Here is a 19,569-nt window from a genome sequence, read left to right on the forward strand (position 1 = left end):
GACCGACTGAAGAGATAAATAATTAGTACATGAAATCCATGGGACTTAGTGAGGTTTGGGATGCAGGAGTCAGGATTAAACTGGCCCAAAGTGGGCCCTGAGGTTTTGGACTTGGGCACGAGAAAGAATGGCAATGCCGTTTGTTGAGATACAGAAACTTGAAAGGGTCCAGTTTAGTGACAGGGGTCACAAATCTGGCTCTAACGCGTTGAATTTGAGGGGCTTCTGAGATGTCACGTAGATGCGCACGCCAGAGGGCAGAGACGCCAACGCGCGAGTCGGACGCCTAGTGCAGGAGCTGCACGCCCACCCCCTGCCCCCACCCCGGGTTGCGGGACAGATCATCGAGAGGAGGTGGCGGCAGGACTGAGCTTTAAGGACGCGGACAGCAAATGTTTTGCTCTTGCAGGGGAACGCGCCTGTGCGCGCCTACAATGGAAGCCCAGGGTAAGCGGCGGAAGGAACGAACAGGAGGAGGATGAGGAGCGCGTTCTCCACTGCGGTGATGGACAGGAGGGACCATGTGACCGGAGGTCAATTCTATTTATATTAATAACGTGAGATGGTAGTAACAGTTTGTGAACATCATTAACAATCTTTAAAATGTTTACTAAATTTAAAGATACTTCTAGGATTCTCCCACCATGAATAATAACTAAACTACAAGAATAATAACAATTAAAAATAATAATAGAAAAAAAATGTCCTTCACTAAAGTGGTAGACAGATAAATGCTGTAGGGAATAAAAGATATTTTGTTTATTTAGTGAATGATAACGGGAAGTAAAGTGACAGTGTTCCCTTGACAAATTCAGCGTTTATTTACGTGGCTCCTATTCACTAGTCACTGGTGATGGGGAGGTGACATATTCAAACCGTGACGTCGGCCATCTCGAAGGGTGGGGTGCCAGAGAGGCAGGGCCCTCAGCTTCAGAAAAAGGTAACCCCGCGAGAGGGGGGCCTGGACTTTTTCCAGGTGCCTCAGCACCTCCCAGGCCTGGGCTCTGAGACCGAGGCGTCCCACCCCCTGCGGCCAGTTCGAGCCCAGTTAAAAACGGGCAATGCTTCTCCTCATGGCGAAGCCAGTCCTGCTATAAACGCCTTGCTACCCTGCACCTAGGTCACTGGGCTCGGGAAGCAAATGGATCCTTCAAACAGACACTTAGATTTAGCTAAATGCATCATCTCCGAAGTAAGCAAGGGGCACTCCATTCAACTTTACTCTCGTCTAAAGAGGAGGAATGGAACAATTATCCAGATAGTTCCGCTCCTGAAGTAGACACTTGAGATTAGCGCTCACGCAGACGTCAGGACTGGTGGTGAGCATGGCACAGCTGCAGCCCCGAGACTCAAGGGAAAGAACACGGGTGCGGTGGGTGCTGCGGGGCTGCCAGCGGGGTTACACAGACCCGAGGACGGGGAGAGACTCTAGAGCCCCTGCGAAAAAGAACTCTCGGTCAGTGACTGGCGACATATACCTACCACTTTGTTTACCTTGACACGGTAGAAAGAGTCAAAAGTAACCTTAGGAAGATTTTTAAGGAAGGTACTGTTTACCGCTTCTCGGTCAAGAGCATCCTGGAACTCTTTCAGTCGTCTCTCCTCATACTGCTTCTCTCTGAAGATTCTGTTTTGCCATAAGACTTCCTTCTCGTGCCGCACGTGCATCAGCTGCACGGCGATCCTGCGCTCCTGCTGGGACTGCCGCATGAGCCGGTTGATCAGCTGCTCCTCCCGGTACGCCTCCTGTCAACACCGGTGGGGCAGACGGTTACTGTCCAGGCCCGTCCGAGTGGCCCGGGGGCTCAGACGCCTGCATGTGAGCAGTGTGTGACAGGCACAGACGTCATCGGCCTCAATTCCTAACATTTGATTCAAATTGGAACATGGCAGAGATCGAGTAAAAATGTAAGAAATTTCCAACAAAGGTTGTATACTTTTGATATCTAGAAGAGGCATAAGGGTTTTGCAACTTTCAATGATTTCCAATGAATTATTACCTCCTTTGAAATTTGATAAAGTAAATTATCAAAAAGTAAATTAGGCGATTGTTTTCAGAGTTTTATAAACAAGGGACAAAATTCTCTATCTATGAGCATGTTTATGGAAATGTGGACTTGTGCTACAAGTCCTCTCAGTGTCAATGCTCGTGTAAAACACACACAGATGCAGTCTGGCTGCCAGGGGCAGATCTGATTAGTTCCCAGTGGGGTCATTTCAATACCCGAGGAAAAGCAGAAATCTGCCAGAATGGGAAGTCGGGAGGAGAGGTGAAGGAGAAGTCACCTACTGCTTCTACGTGACAAGTTTAATGGCTGCGATGTGAAAGGGGAATGAGTTGCCTCCCCCCAGCTCCCTGTGAGAGAGTTCAAGGGCAAACAGCTAGTGAACAGTGGGAGACACGCTGAACTGGGACTCAGGGTCCCTGGCCTGTGCAGCCTCCTCAGTGTTACCCTTGACCAGCTGTGGGTCCCTGGGCGAAGGCCTCTTTCACTCGGGTAGAGCCAGGGGCTCAGGAGGGAGGTGAGGCCAGAGCCCCTTCAACCTCTCTCAGTCGTCTAAACAGAGACATCGTGTGGAGGGAGGAGGTAATTAAAGTTCTCAAGGGGGAGAATTTCGAAGCATACCCAAGAATTGGAGTTGTCCACTTAACACTCAAAACTCCCATGATTTAAAAAGAAAATCCGACATCACCAATGACACTGTTTCATGTCTCTCCCACTAGGAGACTGTGGGAGAAGTACTGTGTGTATTTTCAGAATCGAGATATAAATAACACACTCTGTGCTAAATGTCAAAACTTGAGCCTGGGAATTATATAAAAATGTAGATCAAGTGAAAATTCAGCTGAATGTAAATATGAATTTTCTTCTGTTGAGTAAATGTATCAGGTAAAAAAAATAAAACCGTGAACCACTTTGAAAGATAGGTCCCCTCCAGTTACAGAATTCTGGAAGCTCTAATGTTAACCAGTTGTTTCCTTTTGCCACCCAATGGCTCTGGTGAGCCCGACTGTGAAAATGGCCACAAGTTCTTCAGTTTCCTCCACCCACTGCTCTGCAATGTTATCCTGCAGATATTCCCATCAGAAAGTAAAATCTACTTCTCCGTTCCTTAAATATGGGGGTTTGCGGTGACTGTTGACTTGAACTGACCAATGGGACAATTGTGGCAAAAATGAATAAATAAATAAAACACAACAGAAACGTTGGCATCTGCCCTTCCTGCGACCCCTGCCACTGCCAGCACATTTTCGGGTCCACCTGGAAATACACCTGCCATACAGAGAGGTGCCAGTCTCCCCAGCTGGTCCTGGTGAATTCAGCCAGCCCCTGCCAACCCACCAGCTGCCCAAAGACGTCTACGCAGGGCCACCTGAGCCCCCAGCAAGAGGACAGTGCAGCTGGGCCAGCCCAAACTGCTGACCACAGAGGGGCATGGTTTGGGATTCAGAAGGCACAGTCACAACTGTATGTTTTAAAATATAACCCAGATTTATTATCCTTGCTAATGGGACCTGAAATTATAAAACAACTGAAAGAAAAATACAGGGGAAAAACTTCTTAATGTTGGTCTAGGCAATGGTTTTTTGGATATGACCTAAAAGCAGAGCAAAAAGTTTTTGCATAGCAAAGGAAACAATCAGTAGGGTGCAAACTATTGAATGGAAGAAAACATTTGCCAATTAAATGTTTTGGTTAATACCCAAAATATTCAAGGAACTCAAGCAACTCAACAGCAAAAAGAAAAACTAAATAACCCAATTTAAAAATGGGCAAAGGACCTGAGTAGACATTTCTCAAAAAAAGACAAATGGCCAACAGGTATACGAAAAGGTCTCAACATCGCTACTCATGAGAGAAATGAAAATCAGAGCCATAACAAGAGATTATCTCATCCCTGTTAGAATGGCTATTTTCAAGGAAAAAAAGAGAAATAACTAGTGTTGGCAAGAATGTGGAGACAAGAAAACTCTTGTAAAGTGCTGGTGAGGATATGACTTGGTAAAGCCAATATGGAAAACAGTGTTGCGCTTCCTCAAAGTATTTAAAATAAAACTACCACATGGCTCACAATCCCACTTCCGGGTATGTATATCCAAAGGAAATTAAATCAGTGTCTCAGAGAGACATCTGCACCCCTGTGTTCACCGCATCGTTACTCACAACATCCCTGATACGGAAACGACCTACCTGTCCGTCAGTGGGGGAAGAAGAGGTGAGGTGTGGCCTACCTACACAGTGGGGTGTCATGCAGCCTCAAAAAAGAAGGAAACCCACCATTAGCGACAACGTGGATGAACCTGGAGGACATCACGCTAAAGAAAATAAGCCAGACACACACAGAAAGACAAGTACCGCATAATCTCACTTACGTATGGAATTTAAAAGAGTTTAATTTTTAAAACTGGATTTTAAGTGTTTTCACCAAACACACAAAAATGGTAACTGTATGAAATAGTGGACGTGCTAATTAGTTTGATTATGGTAATCATTTATAATTTTATACATGTATAAGTGCATCGCATTATACACCTTAAATATATACAACTTATATTTGTCAATTATGCCTCAGTAAAACTGGGGAAAACATTCCTTTTTACTTCTAAAATTAACAACAGATTAGATTCCTCTTTTATCAGTATTTTTTTATTATGGTAAAATATATGAAACATAAAATTTACCATTTCAACCATTTTTTAAGTGTAAAATTCAGTGGCATTAAGAACACTCACAGTGTTGTACAACCATCAGCAGGATTTATATTCTTTAGAAAATGTTTTGTGTTGGGTTTTTTTGGAGTATACTTGCTATCATGATGTGTGGATGTCCCATTGACTTTTGAGTCAGAGTGGCAGATAATATGTGCATAAGGTACATATATATACATAGTGTGTGTATACATAATGTGTTTATACATAATGTGATTATAAAAGAGGGCATTTTGTAAAATTTCCGACACCATCACTGAACCAGCATCCAAGTATCTTACCTCTTGTGCCTCATGGGCTATTAACTGATCCATTAACAGCCTCCGCCGTCTTTTCTCCCTTTGTTCTCGGGCAAAAGCATCTTCTTCGAGGCGCTTTTGGATTTTTTTAATGTATTCATCATCCGAGTAAGTGTTGAGCAAATCGGCAGTTGTCTGGCCTGCTGTATCCAGAGAAGCCTTGGATGCACTAAGGACAATAGTTTTCATTTTAGATTCAAAAAAGAATGCAGTCACCGGCCACTACTTGAGACCGAGGGGAAGAACTCAGGAGGCGGCTCCCTTGAGTGCTCTGTGACTTTATTAATACAAGTATTCAAGGGAAAAACATTAAAACTTCAGGGTGACGCTCCTAGCTCGTCAGTGGATGCTATCGCCTCCCCCCTTTTCTGGACTCTATGTCTGTGAGGTCCTCCTCCTGCAGAGCCTTCTCTCTAGGCTCATCACCTCCCTGGACTTTTACTTCTCATGATCTTCACTCTACCCAGACGTTCTGGATTTTTCTCCCTCTTCTTCCTGCTGGCTCTAGGCCTCCTGTTCCCCCTGTTTAAGAGTCCTAAAACATCAATATCAAAGAACCTATGCACCACAATGTTCATAGCAGCACAATTTACAATAGCCAAGAGTTGGAAGCAACCTAGGTGCCCATCAGTAAATGAATGGATCCAAAAATTGTGGTACATATACACAATGGAATTCTATGCTGCAGAGAGAAAGAAGGAGCTACTACCCTTTGCAACAACATGGATGGAACTGGAAAGCATTATGCTGAGTGAAATAGGCCAGGTGCTGAAAGACAAATACCATATGATCTCACCTTTAACAGGAAGCTAAACAACAAAACAAACAAGTAAGCAGAAAAAAAAACAACCCCAAAAAACAAAGACACTGAAATAGAGAACAAGGGGATAGTGACCAGAGGGGAGAAGGAAGGGAAGTTAAGGGGAAAAAGGGGGAGGGATTTGGAGGAACAAATAGGAAGGACACAGGGACGAGAACTAAGGTGGGGGGGAGGAAATGGGAGGGAGGTGGGGAGCAAGGGGCAGGGGAGGCTGGGATGGGAAAAATAGACAAAAAACTGTACTTGAAAAATAACTAAATAAAATTAAAAAAAAAAAAAAAAAAAAAGAGTCAACAGTAGCACCACAGTGATAACCCGTCAGGAAAGGAGTCCCTCCACAAGGGCTGGTAGGTGTGCTAACGTCAGGACACATTCCTTCCATGACTGGTCCGTCTGCCACCACTTTATCACCCACGCACATGCAAGCTGCTCTGTGAACTCCCAACCACTACTGAACTGCAGGGGGCCTCAGCCCAGCTCTTCTTGAAAGTTGACTTGCTCATCATGCCACACTCAAGCACAGGTCAGACCTAGCTTCTTGCCCAAGTCCTGGAGACCCAAGATGAAAAGGCCTACCTTGGGGCTCTTGTCCTACCTCATGTCCAAAACTAAAGGGTCAGGAAGAGACAGGTACACTTTTACGTCTATAAGGATCAAATAATCAATTCTCATCCACATACCTCATTAAAAAATAAACAAGGTAATATATTAGTACAAGATATAGTGAGACTTGCCAAGAAATAGAGTTTTACAATTCGTTTAAAAATATAACAATTTTTTCAAAAGACAAGGGCGGGCTATTTTTGTATGTAAGAACTAAACACTCACCAGTTCTCATGTATAGAGAGAATGCTCTTATGAAAGCATGGTTAGCTCGTGTCTGGCGAGGCCGCAGTCACTTGGGTGTGGTACAGACCGCATTGCAGTGCATTATTTGTAGGTTTGGTGCAGCCTGCTGAACGATGAGCTCATAACCAAAATACTCTATTTTCCTCCTCTCTGTACTTGTGCCTCATATGCCTGACAGGTAGTGGATGGCTGTTACATGCTAAGAAGCACTACACAGTGTGGTGGATTTTTAAAATCACACACTAAAGTTGTGGTTATTTTATCAGCAGGGGCTCCACCTTCAGTTGGGTTCTGTCACTGGGAGTCGTTGAGCAGAGCAGCTAGCAACGTGTCAGTAATATCAAAGACTAAGTTTGCCCCTATTTATTTATGAAAATTTACTACAATTAAGTGCTTATGAAAATATTGTGGCACAGCTTTTTAAATCATTCATCAAAGTTCTTATTCTATTTTTACATAAATGTGCTATTTAAAAGATCTTTCTCTGGGTTGAGCATGGATTAATATAGCTCTTCCACACTGTATTTATGTTACCAGTAATACACCTGATGTGTTTCCCCTCCGTTATTTATCGGTCAGTCTGTTCATCTGTCCATCCATCTATCCGCCGTCTGATTGCAATAAAGGTCTGAACAAAGTCACATGATACTTTCTTGAGTGAATATTTATTTTACTAGGTGTGGATTTACTGAGGACAATAATTATGGTTTCTTTGTATCTGTCTGCTTGCCAGGCCTCTACAGAGTTAATCTGTGCTTACATTTTTGTAAATATAGAAAAAAAGCAGTTGCTAAGAAGAGCTAAAGGAAATGCAGGAACCCAAACGTCCATCTACAGCAGCCAGCAACCTCTGTTATAGAAACAGACAGCAGATAGCGTTTATTCTTTGTCTTTAAAAACAAAGGACTGGTACCTGTGGGGGAAAAGTAGCCACAGAACGCTTATGTTGTGTTGCTGCCGTTGAGACGTCATTGTGTTCCTCCACAAAAGAAAGAAGATGCACCTGGAGGTGACACCCCTGAGGAGTTGCCGCAGTAGCTGGCTGGAAGAGGCACAGCTCCAGAAGCTGCTCCTTAGGGTTACCCTATGGGAAGTTTTGCAACAAGCCCAGGACAGCTTGGCTCTAAGCAGAGAATTCAGAATGCACCACAGCCTTTGCTTTATTGAAAGTTTGCTCTAGACTAGTGCTTCCCAGCCTTTTTCATTATAGGGCCACCAGAGAAGATGCTCTTTGTGGGGCACACTGGAAGGACATTCCGTCTCTGAGGAGGGGCTGGTCACAGGGGATGGGACGGGTCCAGGGACTCTTGCTGCCCAGGCCCTATCTTGCCCCATGGGAAGTGAGCATGTTCCATTCCTGGTCCCCAGTCAGGAATCTCTAGCAAGGTCAAGAGGAGGCTTCTACAGGGAAAGGACTTGTGATAGATATGGCTGTTTCCCTCCCTTTTCTCTCCGAACAGAGCCCAAGTGTTATTCAGAAAAACAATGTACCGGGCTGAAAACTGCTTTTCCCAGCCTCCCATTCTGCTAGGTATGGTCAGGTGACTGAATTTGACCAGTAAGATGTAAGCAGAACAGTTTTGTGGGACTTCTGGGAGGGCTCCTAAAAGGAGTGAGATAGGATTGGAGATGGCTACTCCAACCTCCCTTCCTTCCTGGGGATCTTAGGCCCCGCGGCCAGGGCTCCAGCAGCCCGCTTGCGTGGGGACTGTGCTGCTCTGCCTGGTGTTACCTCTGGTTGCTGAACTTTGTGGAGCCTCAGGAAAGGGGCGGTCATGGAGCTACGGAGAAGGCCATTCCTCAAAAAGTAACAAAATATTTCAATATTTTAAGATGGTCATTCTGGTGGATAGCATCTGTTTATCATGTGGGAATGTGTGGTTGGCAGATGAGTGAGTGCTGAAAGGCAGCCAGTGGTTTCATGGGCCAGCGTCAGGCGGACGTGGTGGGGTTCAGGTGGTGGCTACCTGGGAGGGTGAGCTGGGACTGTGTGTTCTTCAGGAGTCAGAGGAAGAGCTGAAATACGGGAGTGGGGGTCAATCAGAACAGCGCAGGCAGTCCCTGCAGATGGCAGGAGGAAAGGTACCACGTGTATTCATTTTGCTTTATTTTCCTGCCACACCTGACTTCCTCCCCATTTCTTTTCCTAGCTTTGTCTAATTCCTCCTCATTTGACTCTATTTCCTTCTTTCAGAAATGCTGACATGGAAATGAAGTATATAATTTGTGTCTTTCTTCTTTAACAAAGATTTACTTCATAGTCTATAAATTGTAAATGAGTAGGGTTTGGTAGTTTCCATGTAAAAATGAAGAAAACCCAAAACAACAACAAAACTCAAGTTGCTCCTATTAGTGTAGTCCCTAATCAATTATTTTCCGTGAGACAATGACCCCTAATAGGATATCTTTATCTTTGGGCAAATCAGGCACTTTTTTGCAATGAACTCGTTGAACTGATTTAGTGACGAGTGATCAGCAAACTAATTCAACAGCTCCGTACTGAACCTCTGCACTGAATGCCAAGGGCACAACGTGGGAGAAACCAACTAGAGTCTAACAAAGGTTTTTCTGTGACAAATGTGAACTTGAAACAATTTGGGGAGCACGTCAAAGATGTGCGTGGACTTAGAGGAGGATGCGAGAACAGAAAGACAATTTAACTTTGCGTCATAACAGCCAGCCTCCCTCTTGAACTTTGTAAAATTGTTAACGAACAATGAATTAATCTGAACTTTAAGTCATTTATCTTCTTCCACAGGCTCTCCTTAATGAAGATTCTACAAAATGAAAAAAAATCTTTGGAACACTTATTCCAGGTAAACCATTTCTAAATATTCAAAACTTACAGTAGGAAAGAATGTAGTTTTGTGATCATTAAAATAGTTCATAGCCCACCTTTCTTTTGCTTGGAGATCCTTCTTTAGTAATTCTTCAAACTTCTTAATCTCTTTGGCCACATCCTTAAAACAAAGCTTATTATCAGTTTCCTGCCTCTAAAAATCATTGAAAATCTTCATTTACCATACTTATGCAAGTTTATAAGATGACATGCACTACTAATTCAAGATAATTAAGAGGTGAGATAAAAAGCTGTACTCCAACAATTTTTTATAATTCTGATCTGTTACTTCAACTCGAGGCTAAATATACCTAAAATATATGAAAATTGCCTAATCTGAATATTTATTTCACAATTTTAGCTCTGAAAGTACATCGAAGGTCATTTGATAAGAACAAAGATTATCATAGAGTAGGACATAATTTTTTGTTTAAAATTTTTGTTATAATTTTTAAAATGAGAATAAGCATTCTGGATATAAATATTTCTTTAAAAATCACTGTCTCAGGTATTTTAAACATTTCTCATGTAATCTTATTTACACTATTAATTTGCTCTCTGAAAATCATTTTAGTTTCTCCTCTGTTTACTGTACTTATTAATAAAATTTAATCAACTCTGGGATATAAAAGAATTATATACTTTACTGAAATGGGGTCAGAACAAAACCTCTGTGGGTAACATTTCTGAGAATCCAAGCACCGGACTTTTTAATATGAAAAATAAATGGAGATAAATATAAAATACAGTGACTTTAGAGATCAGAGAGACCTGTCAATCTGTACTTTATCAGCACCTCGAACTTGGGTAAAAGGTGACAGCTTTCTGAGTTTCGGTTTCCTTCTACACACAATGGGCAAAACAACACCCTAGCGAGAGAGTCATTTATACAATAACCAAAGAGAATGTGAGGTGCCCAATCCATAGCCTGACATGTAGCAGATGCTGGATAAACGGCAGCTATTAATCTTTTCCTTAGGCCACGGGAGAGAGTGTCGTTGCCATCATTGTGGTGGTAGGTGGGGTAGACTGCAGGAACTTGTATGAAAATGTGTAGTATTGCTCCCCTGTGAAACAGGGGTGGATTGTGTCCTTGGAATGATTGACAGTTGGTACAGTCTAGCAAAATATCACTTATGTAGGTAACTTAAATTTAAACACACTGATCACAGGCAAATCATTTAACATTTCTAGGTTCACAGAAAAACAGTGCCTCGTGGTGAGGAGAAATTGAGTAAAAACATATAGTTGGAATGCACATGTGTACGCGAACCTCAGCTGAGCTCTGGTGCACTCATGGGAGTCGTTATGACAGCGCCCGCTCTGACCTGCCGTGTTGGTGACCACAGAATCCCCAGCACAGGAGGCCAGATGGGCACTGTCTCTTAATAGGGGTCTGTCATCCCTTGTCTGAAGCTACATTCTCTGTTTCTGAGCAAACAGTGGTGTAAAATGGACTGAGGGTGCGAACAGGGGAAGCCCTTCAATGAGAAGGAGCAATGCCAGAGTTCATGTGAAAAGGAAATAAGTAGTTTGGGGAATTCTACATGTTTCAGGGAAAGATCCGTTCTTTTATTAAGATAAATGCACTCCCCAGCTGGTGTGGCTCAGTGGATTGAGTGCTGAGTGGACTGCAAACAAATGGGTGGCTGGTTCGATTCCCAGTCAGGGCACTTGCCTGGGTGGCAGGCCAGGTCCCCAGCGAGGGGCATGCGAGAGGCAGCCGCACATCGATGTCTCTCTCCCTCTCTTTCCCCCTCCCTTGCCCTCTGTCTAAAATAAGTAAATAAAATCTTAAAAAGAAAAGAAAAGATAAATGCAGGCAATTTGAAAGGACTCTCACTTACCTCTGTTTCTTTTTTCTTCTTCATCATTTTTTGGGCCTCAAGAGCTTTCAGAGTGCGGTTCGAGGCGGGTTTAGGGATCTGTATGATGGCCGCCTGGATTCTGGCCATTATTTCATTTTGCCGTCTTCTGCTCAGCCGTGGCTGAATATCCCATAAAGATTAGATTAGTGATTCAGTTCATCAGAATGTTGCATACTCACAGGTACACGTATATATAATTTTTCCATTGACATTTTCAGAACTCATCAATTAACCAATGGACTAGGTGTCACAACTGTATAGTGTGACAAATAGGTGTCAACATGACTCAGTTTGGACAGTATGATATGAAGACACCGTTTGGAGTCCCCAAACTATGCTAATCAAATGTGTGCCTCTCCATTCTGGGGGCTGAGACTAAAAGAAATGTGAAGGTGTTCCAATCACTAAGAAGAGTGCCACTCTTTCCCAGCCACGCCTTCATGACCTGCCTGATAACGGGAAAAAGCACAGGAAGTGGAGAGAATTGTCTACTAGGAAGTCATACCAATTTATCAAAACATGTTTAATGAGTATTTGCAGCGTTCAAAGCATGGCACTGGACATATGCCTTGAATGTGAGGAACTAAAACCTCGCAAGACCACTAGCCACTCGAGTATTGAAGATTAACAGTGGCATCAGTGCAGGAGGTGAACACTGAAGACTGAGAACAACCTGTGCCCAGGGAGGCCATGTGTGGGGCCCACGTGTCCTGGGAAGGTTGCAGAGAAGCAGATGGGGAAAAGCTGGGGGGACAAGGAGAGACGAGAAGGATGAGCTTGGCCGGGAGAGGAAAGGGTGAGAATATACACGTCCCATTCAAGGGCAGGCTTCCAAACAACGTAGAAGAGAGACTTTATGTGAAGGACCAAGAAGAAATAAAGTTAGCAAGGCAGGGTGAGAACATTGAGTGAAAGCTGCTGAACATCAGTGTGACTTGGGAGACAGGGTGTATGTCAGATAGAAGGCTTCTAATCAGAAGAAGAACCTAGTGAGAGTGGAGTTTAGGGAAGATTCGACTAGTGCAAAGGCTGAAGCTCAGGAGACAAGTTAGTACATGATAAGGAGATCTGAGCAGATAGGATAGGGGTCTGATTGGAAAGAGAGAAGCTGGCCCTGGAAATTAGGAACAAACAGAATTTGTTAAGCTGTTAGAAATGTGGAGAGCATGCAGGCAGACATCAAAAATGGATAAATGCCTTGGAAATAATGACATGAATAAAACCCAAGTATGGCTGATAACACACATAAGGGACTCATTTACCCCGTGGGGCTCCTCTGAGAACACGGCATCACTGTAGTTGCTCTCTACCAAGTTTTACATGGTGACACGCCGATGTTTCTTTATATACTTACATCCCCCAAAGCCTCGCTTTTCACGTTCTGAAGCCTCGTGTTGGGCAGGGGTTGTTGCATGGTGTGCATTTCCACCCAGGTCAGTCCACTCTTCTTCTTCTTCTGCAGGGCAGTGTATAACTCGTACACAAGTTTTGTCGCGGCCCCAGGCTTCTCTGTAATAATGTTGTTCGCCACCTTCTGGTCAAACTGCACACCCAGAAGGTGAAGTGTTGGCTCCAAGCGAGAAAAATTACTAAGTTTGGCACTCGAAACCCTAGGCATTGAAATATTTACATATTTAGACATCAGCTACTACCATGATCCAACGGTCTGAATTAGCCCATGGCACCATGTTTTAAAAAAAACATATCCTTCCTCTCTAAAACCATTCAATCACATAAACACATGAAGCTTTTCTATTGTCCTTAATGGTATGCATTTATTTCTTTTGAATGAGTAAATTAAAACTCATTCATTGTATACACTTTCCTACTAAAATAGATGCTAGAATTTCTACCAGAAGTCAGTACAAAACCAGATAATGAGGTTCCTACTTCTAAATAGAAAAATTTAACAGTGGTTTTGAAAGACTTTATTCAGAAGTCATAACTGCACACTGAATGTCCACTGCACTCAGTGACACTGTCACTGGTGTCTGAGAATAGCCCTGAGCATGGCGCCGACACCCGAACCGTGGGCTTCTCGTGCGTCGCCCAAGCATTTGACTAAGGAACATCACTACTCAATCAAATTGGCTGTGTAATCTTCACTTAGCAGCTTATATAACTACTTTAAGAATCAATAGAAGCTTTCTAATTATAAGTTATATCCATTTTTGAATTACCTATTATCAAATTAGGCTCACATTTTAGAAGAAATTCATGATATCATTTATTAACTTACTCTGTCAACTAATATTTATCAAATACCCATTACATACAAAGAATTTACTTATAAAATTTATCATGAAAATAACATGTAAATAATTATAAATAAATTTACAAATGTATTAAATTTTAACAAAGGTTAATAACAGGCAGTGCCTGCCCTGGATGAGCAAACAAATAGTGATAAATCGAGGTACATGTTGTAACAGAAGTCTGAAAATGATACAGGCCTATTAACGTTTCTATGGATCCAGTGTTAGAAGAAATAAAGCAAAAGATGTCGGAAGCATTGTCAGCTCTTGTGTCTGTATATGATCCACCTGGATATAAATAATCAATTTTAAACACTGGCCTATTTTCTTTTTACTTTAACTCCCAAACACTCAGTAATGTTCCTTAATAGAAAAAATATATACCAAATATATCTGAATATAAGTTAATGTCCTAACTTTCTTCCCCAAATAAAACCTTAGAACAGAGGGAGCTGCCATGCCTCTGGCATAATTTCTAATATAATAGGGTTACTCACTCAATAACTTCATCTTGGACTATAAAATCGTTTGGGGGAAGATACTGTAAAACCTTCAACAATTTCAATTAAATTATTAGAAGCATAATGAGATCATTTAACACTTAAACTTTAGATACTGTTGTTGGCATACTGTTATCTTAAGAGATTCCTCTCAAATAGAGGTTCTAAACATTTTTTAAAAATCACCTATATCATTGAAAATCTGATGAGACCTATAGAATATTTTCCACACAAATACTCAAAATGTGCATACCATTTTTGGGTGTTTTTGAATCTCTTAAAATCTAGCCAAAAGTGCCCATTAAGTGCAAGTTAAAAATGTACCTCTAACAAGAGACGGGGCTGGGGAAATAGACAACAACGATTTCCAAACACGAGTAAGGAGCTGTTACCATGGCAGGGCCAACATCAGCAGAGACAGTGACACATACCTTGAATTTCTTTTCCAGTTGTGTAACTTACAGTCATATTTCCTCCACTTACTATTACTCCTTTAACAGAAATATTAGGATAGCATGCTGCATCGACCAAACTTTGAATATAATATTTTAAATTAATAAGAGAGTAACAGATCTTAGAGAAGATGAGAAGCTATAATGAGAAGATATAAGGAAAGCTTAACAACAAGAGCAGGCATTTTTCTCAGGTGCATGTTTGCAATGCGATTCCCCCACCAACGACCTTAGAGGGTGAGGTGACAGACATTCATCTAAAACGCCTGGGGTAAAGCAGACCGTATTTTAAAGAGTACAGCTGGGAGTGAGGACGGTCGGATCAATGACTTGTGGTTATATTTCTTGGACAGGTACCTTCTGCTCCTTTTCATCTTCCTTCACAGTAAAGCTGGCAGGTCCTTCCAACCCAGGAGTCCATTACCTGCACTTGGGAAGATGTGGCCTGAGAGCCACTTGTCAGAGCTCTGACCTGGGTCGTAACCACAGGCAGCAGAGGTTAAGAGCAACATAAGTCAGGAGGGAGAATCCAAAAACAAACACTGCTCATTTCCCAATTTCATCAAAGCACAGCCCTGCACCCAGTGAAAGTGGCAGATGACGTGGCCAGCAGAGCATACTGGAAGCCTGCTGAAAGCATGACTCAGTCACATATGAGGCTTTAAAATACCTCTACAGACAGGCCGAAGCATCCAGGTCTAACAGTACTTTTCTCTGGAAGTTTTTTAATACATATTCCAAATTTCCAACCAATCAAAACGTGAGGAATATTACTGGCGCGTGAATTGCTGGAAGTCCAGTCTTGTTACAGCGTATGCTCACCCAGTGTGACATGGTCACCAACAGTTGTTTGTGAACACAGAGAAACCACAGGGACATCTTTGCCCTGGAGACATGGCACATGACGTCAGTGATGACTCTGAGGAATAAGAAATGTACTCTGGGAAAAGTCTTCTCCCTCCCCACCAGCAAAGGTCTAATTTGCCCAGGGATCACCTGTCTCCTCTCCTCCTTGCTCCCTGGAGAGGGAATGTGCTTTCCAAAGTAAACAGAAGCTGCCCTCCCCAAGATATCTACGCTTCTTTACTTTACTTTTCATCCTTTTAACTAATCCGCTCACTTTCCACCCTTTGAGATGGACTAAAAATATTCTAAAACAGAGAATTCTTTCAGTTAGATGAGTTATTCTTAGGATTCACTAATTTCCAAGACAAGTAACTAAGTTGTTAGCAATATACACTTAGTTTATTGTTTACATTTTAGACTAAAGAAACTAAAATGTTAGACAAAATCTCCAAATCATGAGCTCTGGCTCTAGACAGATGCCTAAAAAAATAGGTTTTAACAAAGAAGAATTCTTTCCTCACCAAATACAATATTACAAAGACCATGTTCACGGACATACTGGTCTTCGCCCTCTTTAGAAGACTGCTTGAAAGTGGGTTGTTCCAAAAACTAACGATGGATCGTATTTGGTTGTCAGGGTTAGTAGGTGCCCCTCCCCACGTTTGGCATTGCGATGACTCCCAGTGGGCCAGAACATCAGTCCTCTGCGGTGGGGAAAGCAGGAGTGTCACACATGATGATAAGCAGGGTACACGCCTGTCCAAGGGCCGAGCAAAGCTGTGCAAGCTGCCCTGTGCTCAGTTTGCCAAGCCCTGTCCCTGGCACAGGCCTGCTTCATCCACCCCTGTTCTCTGCACAGATGCCTTCTGTTCACAAACACCTGTGCCTTCACAGCTGTGCCCACATGGGTAGGGTCCTTTTTACCACTCGCACAAAGGCCCCCTACGACCCTGCTAACAAGAGCCAGTTCAGTCCACCTGAGATACTGCATGTGTGATATGGTCAGTATGGTCCCTTAAGTTTTCTATGGCTAAACAGATACCCTTTCTGCATCATTCATTCATCCACCGAGAAATATCGGTGTGCGTCTGCTGTGGGCTGGGGACAGCGCTGGGTACACGAAGAATAAACACACTTTGCAACTTTCAGCAACTCTGCAGTCCAGTTGAGAAGAAAACACCTATATATTCATTCCTGAGCCATTGTTTGGGCACCTTCATGTGGCTGGCACCTGGCAAAGAACTGACGTATAAATAAATAATTCACTTAATGTGACAAGGAAAGGGTCATCCAAAGTGTTATCAGAACAGACAAAAAGGTCACTAAATCTTCTGGGGAAGTCAAAGAAGACTTTAGAGAAAGGGTGAACTTCCAGTTAGTCTTAAGAATGAATAAAGTTTCTTGTGTTGGAAGGAAGAATATTACTGTACAAAGGTCCGAGGCATAACAAACACAGGTGGCGTGTTTGCGGACCAGAGCAGCTTAGCTCAGGGGTCCAGGCAGGTGGGAAATGCAGCTGACAAGGTGGGTGAGGGTCGCACCAGGCAGCACCTTACAAGACACACCCAGGGAAAGAGAAATGGGAACGTCTCAAGTTCTTTAAGCTGATGGGAATAGAGTTTTTTCTTCTTGCTGAGAAAGTTTACGCAGGGTTTCAATGTGTAGGATTTTCCAGGCTAGGGAGTCATTCATTAAGTCAAAAACATTTCCTGGAAGCCAAATATGTCTCTGATAGCCTTAGAGAGGCAAAGAAAAACAGCTCAATACCTCTCACTTCAAGGTGTTCGAATGTGCAACGTGAAATGTGAGACTCAAGTAAAGGAAGTGACAGCAAAGAGATTAGTATTAGAAGAAGGAAATGTGTAGGATAAGTTTATAACTTCCATGAAAGGGAAATAAACAATGACAATGAGGGACTGGAAATCTGCTCACACACAGGTCGTGACGAATTAGCCTGGGCACGTGAGAACTCCTGAGACAGCAAACAGGGAAAGAGCGGCAGGGGCACTGTCTGCCTCCCTGCCCCACCACCTGAAACCTCAGAGGTCGGCCTGGCTTCTGAGAAAGGGAAGGCCGTGCAGGAGGGAGCAGAGGGGGCCAAGTGCTGGAGCGCAGGCAGGGAAGGCAGTTGGGGCCAGACTGTGAGGCCTAACACCTCAGTGTACCCCTCACCCTTGGGCAAGAGGTGTGAGACATGGGGGAAGGGTGTGCGTTAGAACATTCCTCAGTGCCATGGAGACTTGCAAACTTATCTGCGGTGAACATGTATTTCCAATCCATGACTTCTCTTGTGTCCTACTATTATTAGCTATAAAACCTGCAAATCTGAATTGTGGAAGAATCGCTCCCCTCTAGAGTGGAAGTATCAGATTTTTTTGCCCAGAAGACTTACACCACAGGTGCTACTCAGCAGAGACCTACTATGGCAGACAGCCAACAACTGGAGCGTCTTAGTGGGAACTATCGGGACTGCACATGATGGACTCAGAGTCGGCCTTCAGGAAGGGGAGAGTGAGGGCTTGTGAAAATCCATTCCTCTAGGAAGGTAATAAGAAAACTGCCAAAAATTATAAAAATCAACCTTTTCACAACTCTAGAAATTAGTCAAAAACATGTAACAATTCAAGGAGCATTTATCTGACTACAAGACATCTCACTAAGCAGAGAGCTTGCAGCCATGTTAGCGGGCCCCATTTCCATCCCCCCCTGCCCAGCCCCAGGGCAGCCCCAAAGCCCAGCGGCCTTGCAACAGCAGGTGCCGTCAAAACCAGCAGTCCTCTGAGAGGCAGACGGATTTAAGGCTCCTCAAAAATGTTTTAAAAATGCTAAAAAAAACTTTACAATCCAGCAATCTAGCTTCTTGGTATTTCCCGAAAGAGTTGAAAACTCACGTTCACACAAAAACCTGCCCATGGGTGTCTCCAGCAGTTTTATTCATAATTGCCTAAACTTGGAAGCAGCCTTGATGCCCATCACTAGGTGAACAGCCAAGGAAACTGTGGTACGGCCAGACCATGGAAGATTATTCATCACTGAGAAGAAATAAGCTATCAAGCCATGAAAAAATGTGAAGGAAGTTTAAATACATATTACTCCTTGAAAGAAACCAAGCTCAAAAGGCCTCATACTGTATGATTCCAAGTATACGACATTTTAGAAAAGGCAAAAATATGGAAACAGGAAAAAGATGGTTGCCGAGTGCTGAGGTGAGAGAGGGGTGAGTAGGCAGAGCCCAGAGGATTTGGGGTAGTGACAATACTTTGTATGATACTATAATGGTGGACTCATGTCATTACACATTTGTCCAAACCCACTGGGATTGCCAAAATAAAGGCAATAAGCCATTGTTCACGAAGACATGGGGGAATTCCAAACTTCATACACTGCTAGTGTGAATGTAAATGGATCGGGCACTTTGCAAAAACGGTTTGGCTGTTTCTTAAAATGTAAACTTAGACCATAAAACCCAGCAATTTCACTCCAAGTATATACCCAAGAGAAATGAAAACATTTCCATGTAAAAAACACAATATTTTATAGCAGCATTATTCATAATAACCAAAAACTGAAAATAACTCATATCCATCAATTGATGAATTCATACACAAAGTGGGGTATATCCAATCATAACTATGCAGCAAATAAACAGAAATGAAGCAGTACTTATACATGGGACAACACAGATGAACCCTGAAAACACCCTAAGTGGAAGAAGCCAGTCACACAACGCCACATCTCGTTTGAGTCCATTACTACACAATGTACAGCGGCTGGAAACAGATGTGTGGGCACCAGAGGCTGGGAGTTTAGACAGTGGCGATGGCTGTGAATATAAAAATATACTTACAACCACCAAACTGCATGCTTTCAATGGTGAATTGTGATATGTGAATTATATCTCAATATAGTTGCTAAAACCAAAAAATATTATGAATTTGTTTTACTATTAATTATGTTCTATTTTATATTTGTGACACACACACACACACATAAAACACCAAGTGACCAGGACACCATAGCTCTTTGGTTTCTTCTCTCAAAGAAAGTAGAACCATTTAACTACAGAATAACTAATCTAGCCTAAAACTGCGGAAATTGGAAGATATTAAAATGGGTCTCTTTTAAAGATG

The 19,569-nt window shown here is 42.8% G+C and overlaps 1 protein-coding gene across 1 annotated transcript in view; it reads right to left on the reverse strand.

Annotated features, from left to right (window-relative positions):
* SPEF2 (sperm flagellar 2) overlaps positions 1-19,569 on the reverse strand; it is a 143,712-nt gene that overhangs the window by 115,463 nt on the left and 8,680 nt on the right. Inside the window, exons 3-7 of the mRNA XM_037129058.2 lie at positions 12,741-12,996; positions 11,366-11,506; positions 9,575-9,639; positions 4,993-5,179; positions 1,558-1,746 (exon numbers count right to left, since the gene is read on the reverse strand). Coding sequence (XP_036984953.2) covers positions 1,558-1,746; positions 4,993-5,179; positions 9,575-9,639; positions 11,366-11,506; positions 12,741-12,996 — 838 coding nt within the window. The remainder of the gene's footprint in view (positions 1-1,557; positions 1,747-4,992; positions 5,180-9,574; positions 9,640-11,365; positions 11,507-12,740; positions 12,997-19,569) is intronic.

Source organism: Artibeus jamaicensis, unplaced genomic scaffold (genome assembly GCF_021234435.1).
Source record: "Artibeus jamaicensis isolate MK-2021 breed Jamaican fruit bat unplaced genomic scaffold, CSHL_Jam_final scaffold_369, whole genome shotgun sequence".
NCBI classification, from domain to species: domain Eukaryota; kingdom Metazoa; phylum Chordata; class Mammalia; order Chiroptera; family Phyllostomidae; genus Artibeus; species Artibeus jamaicensis.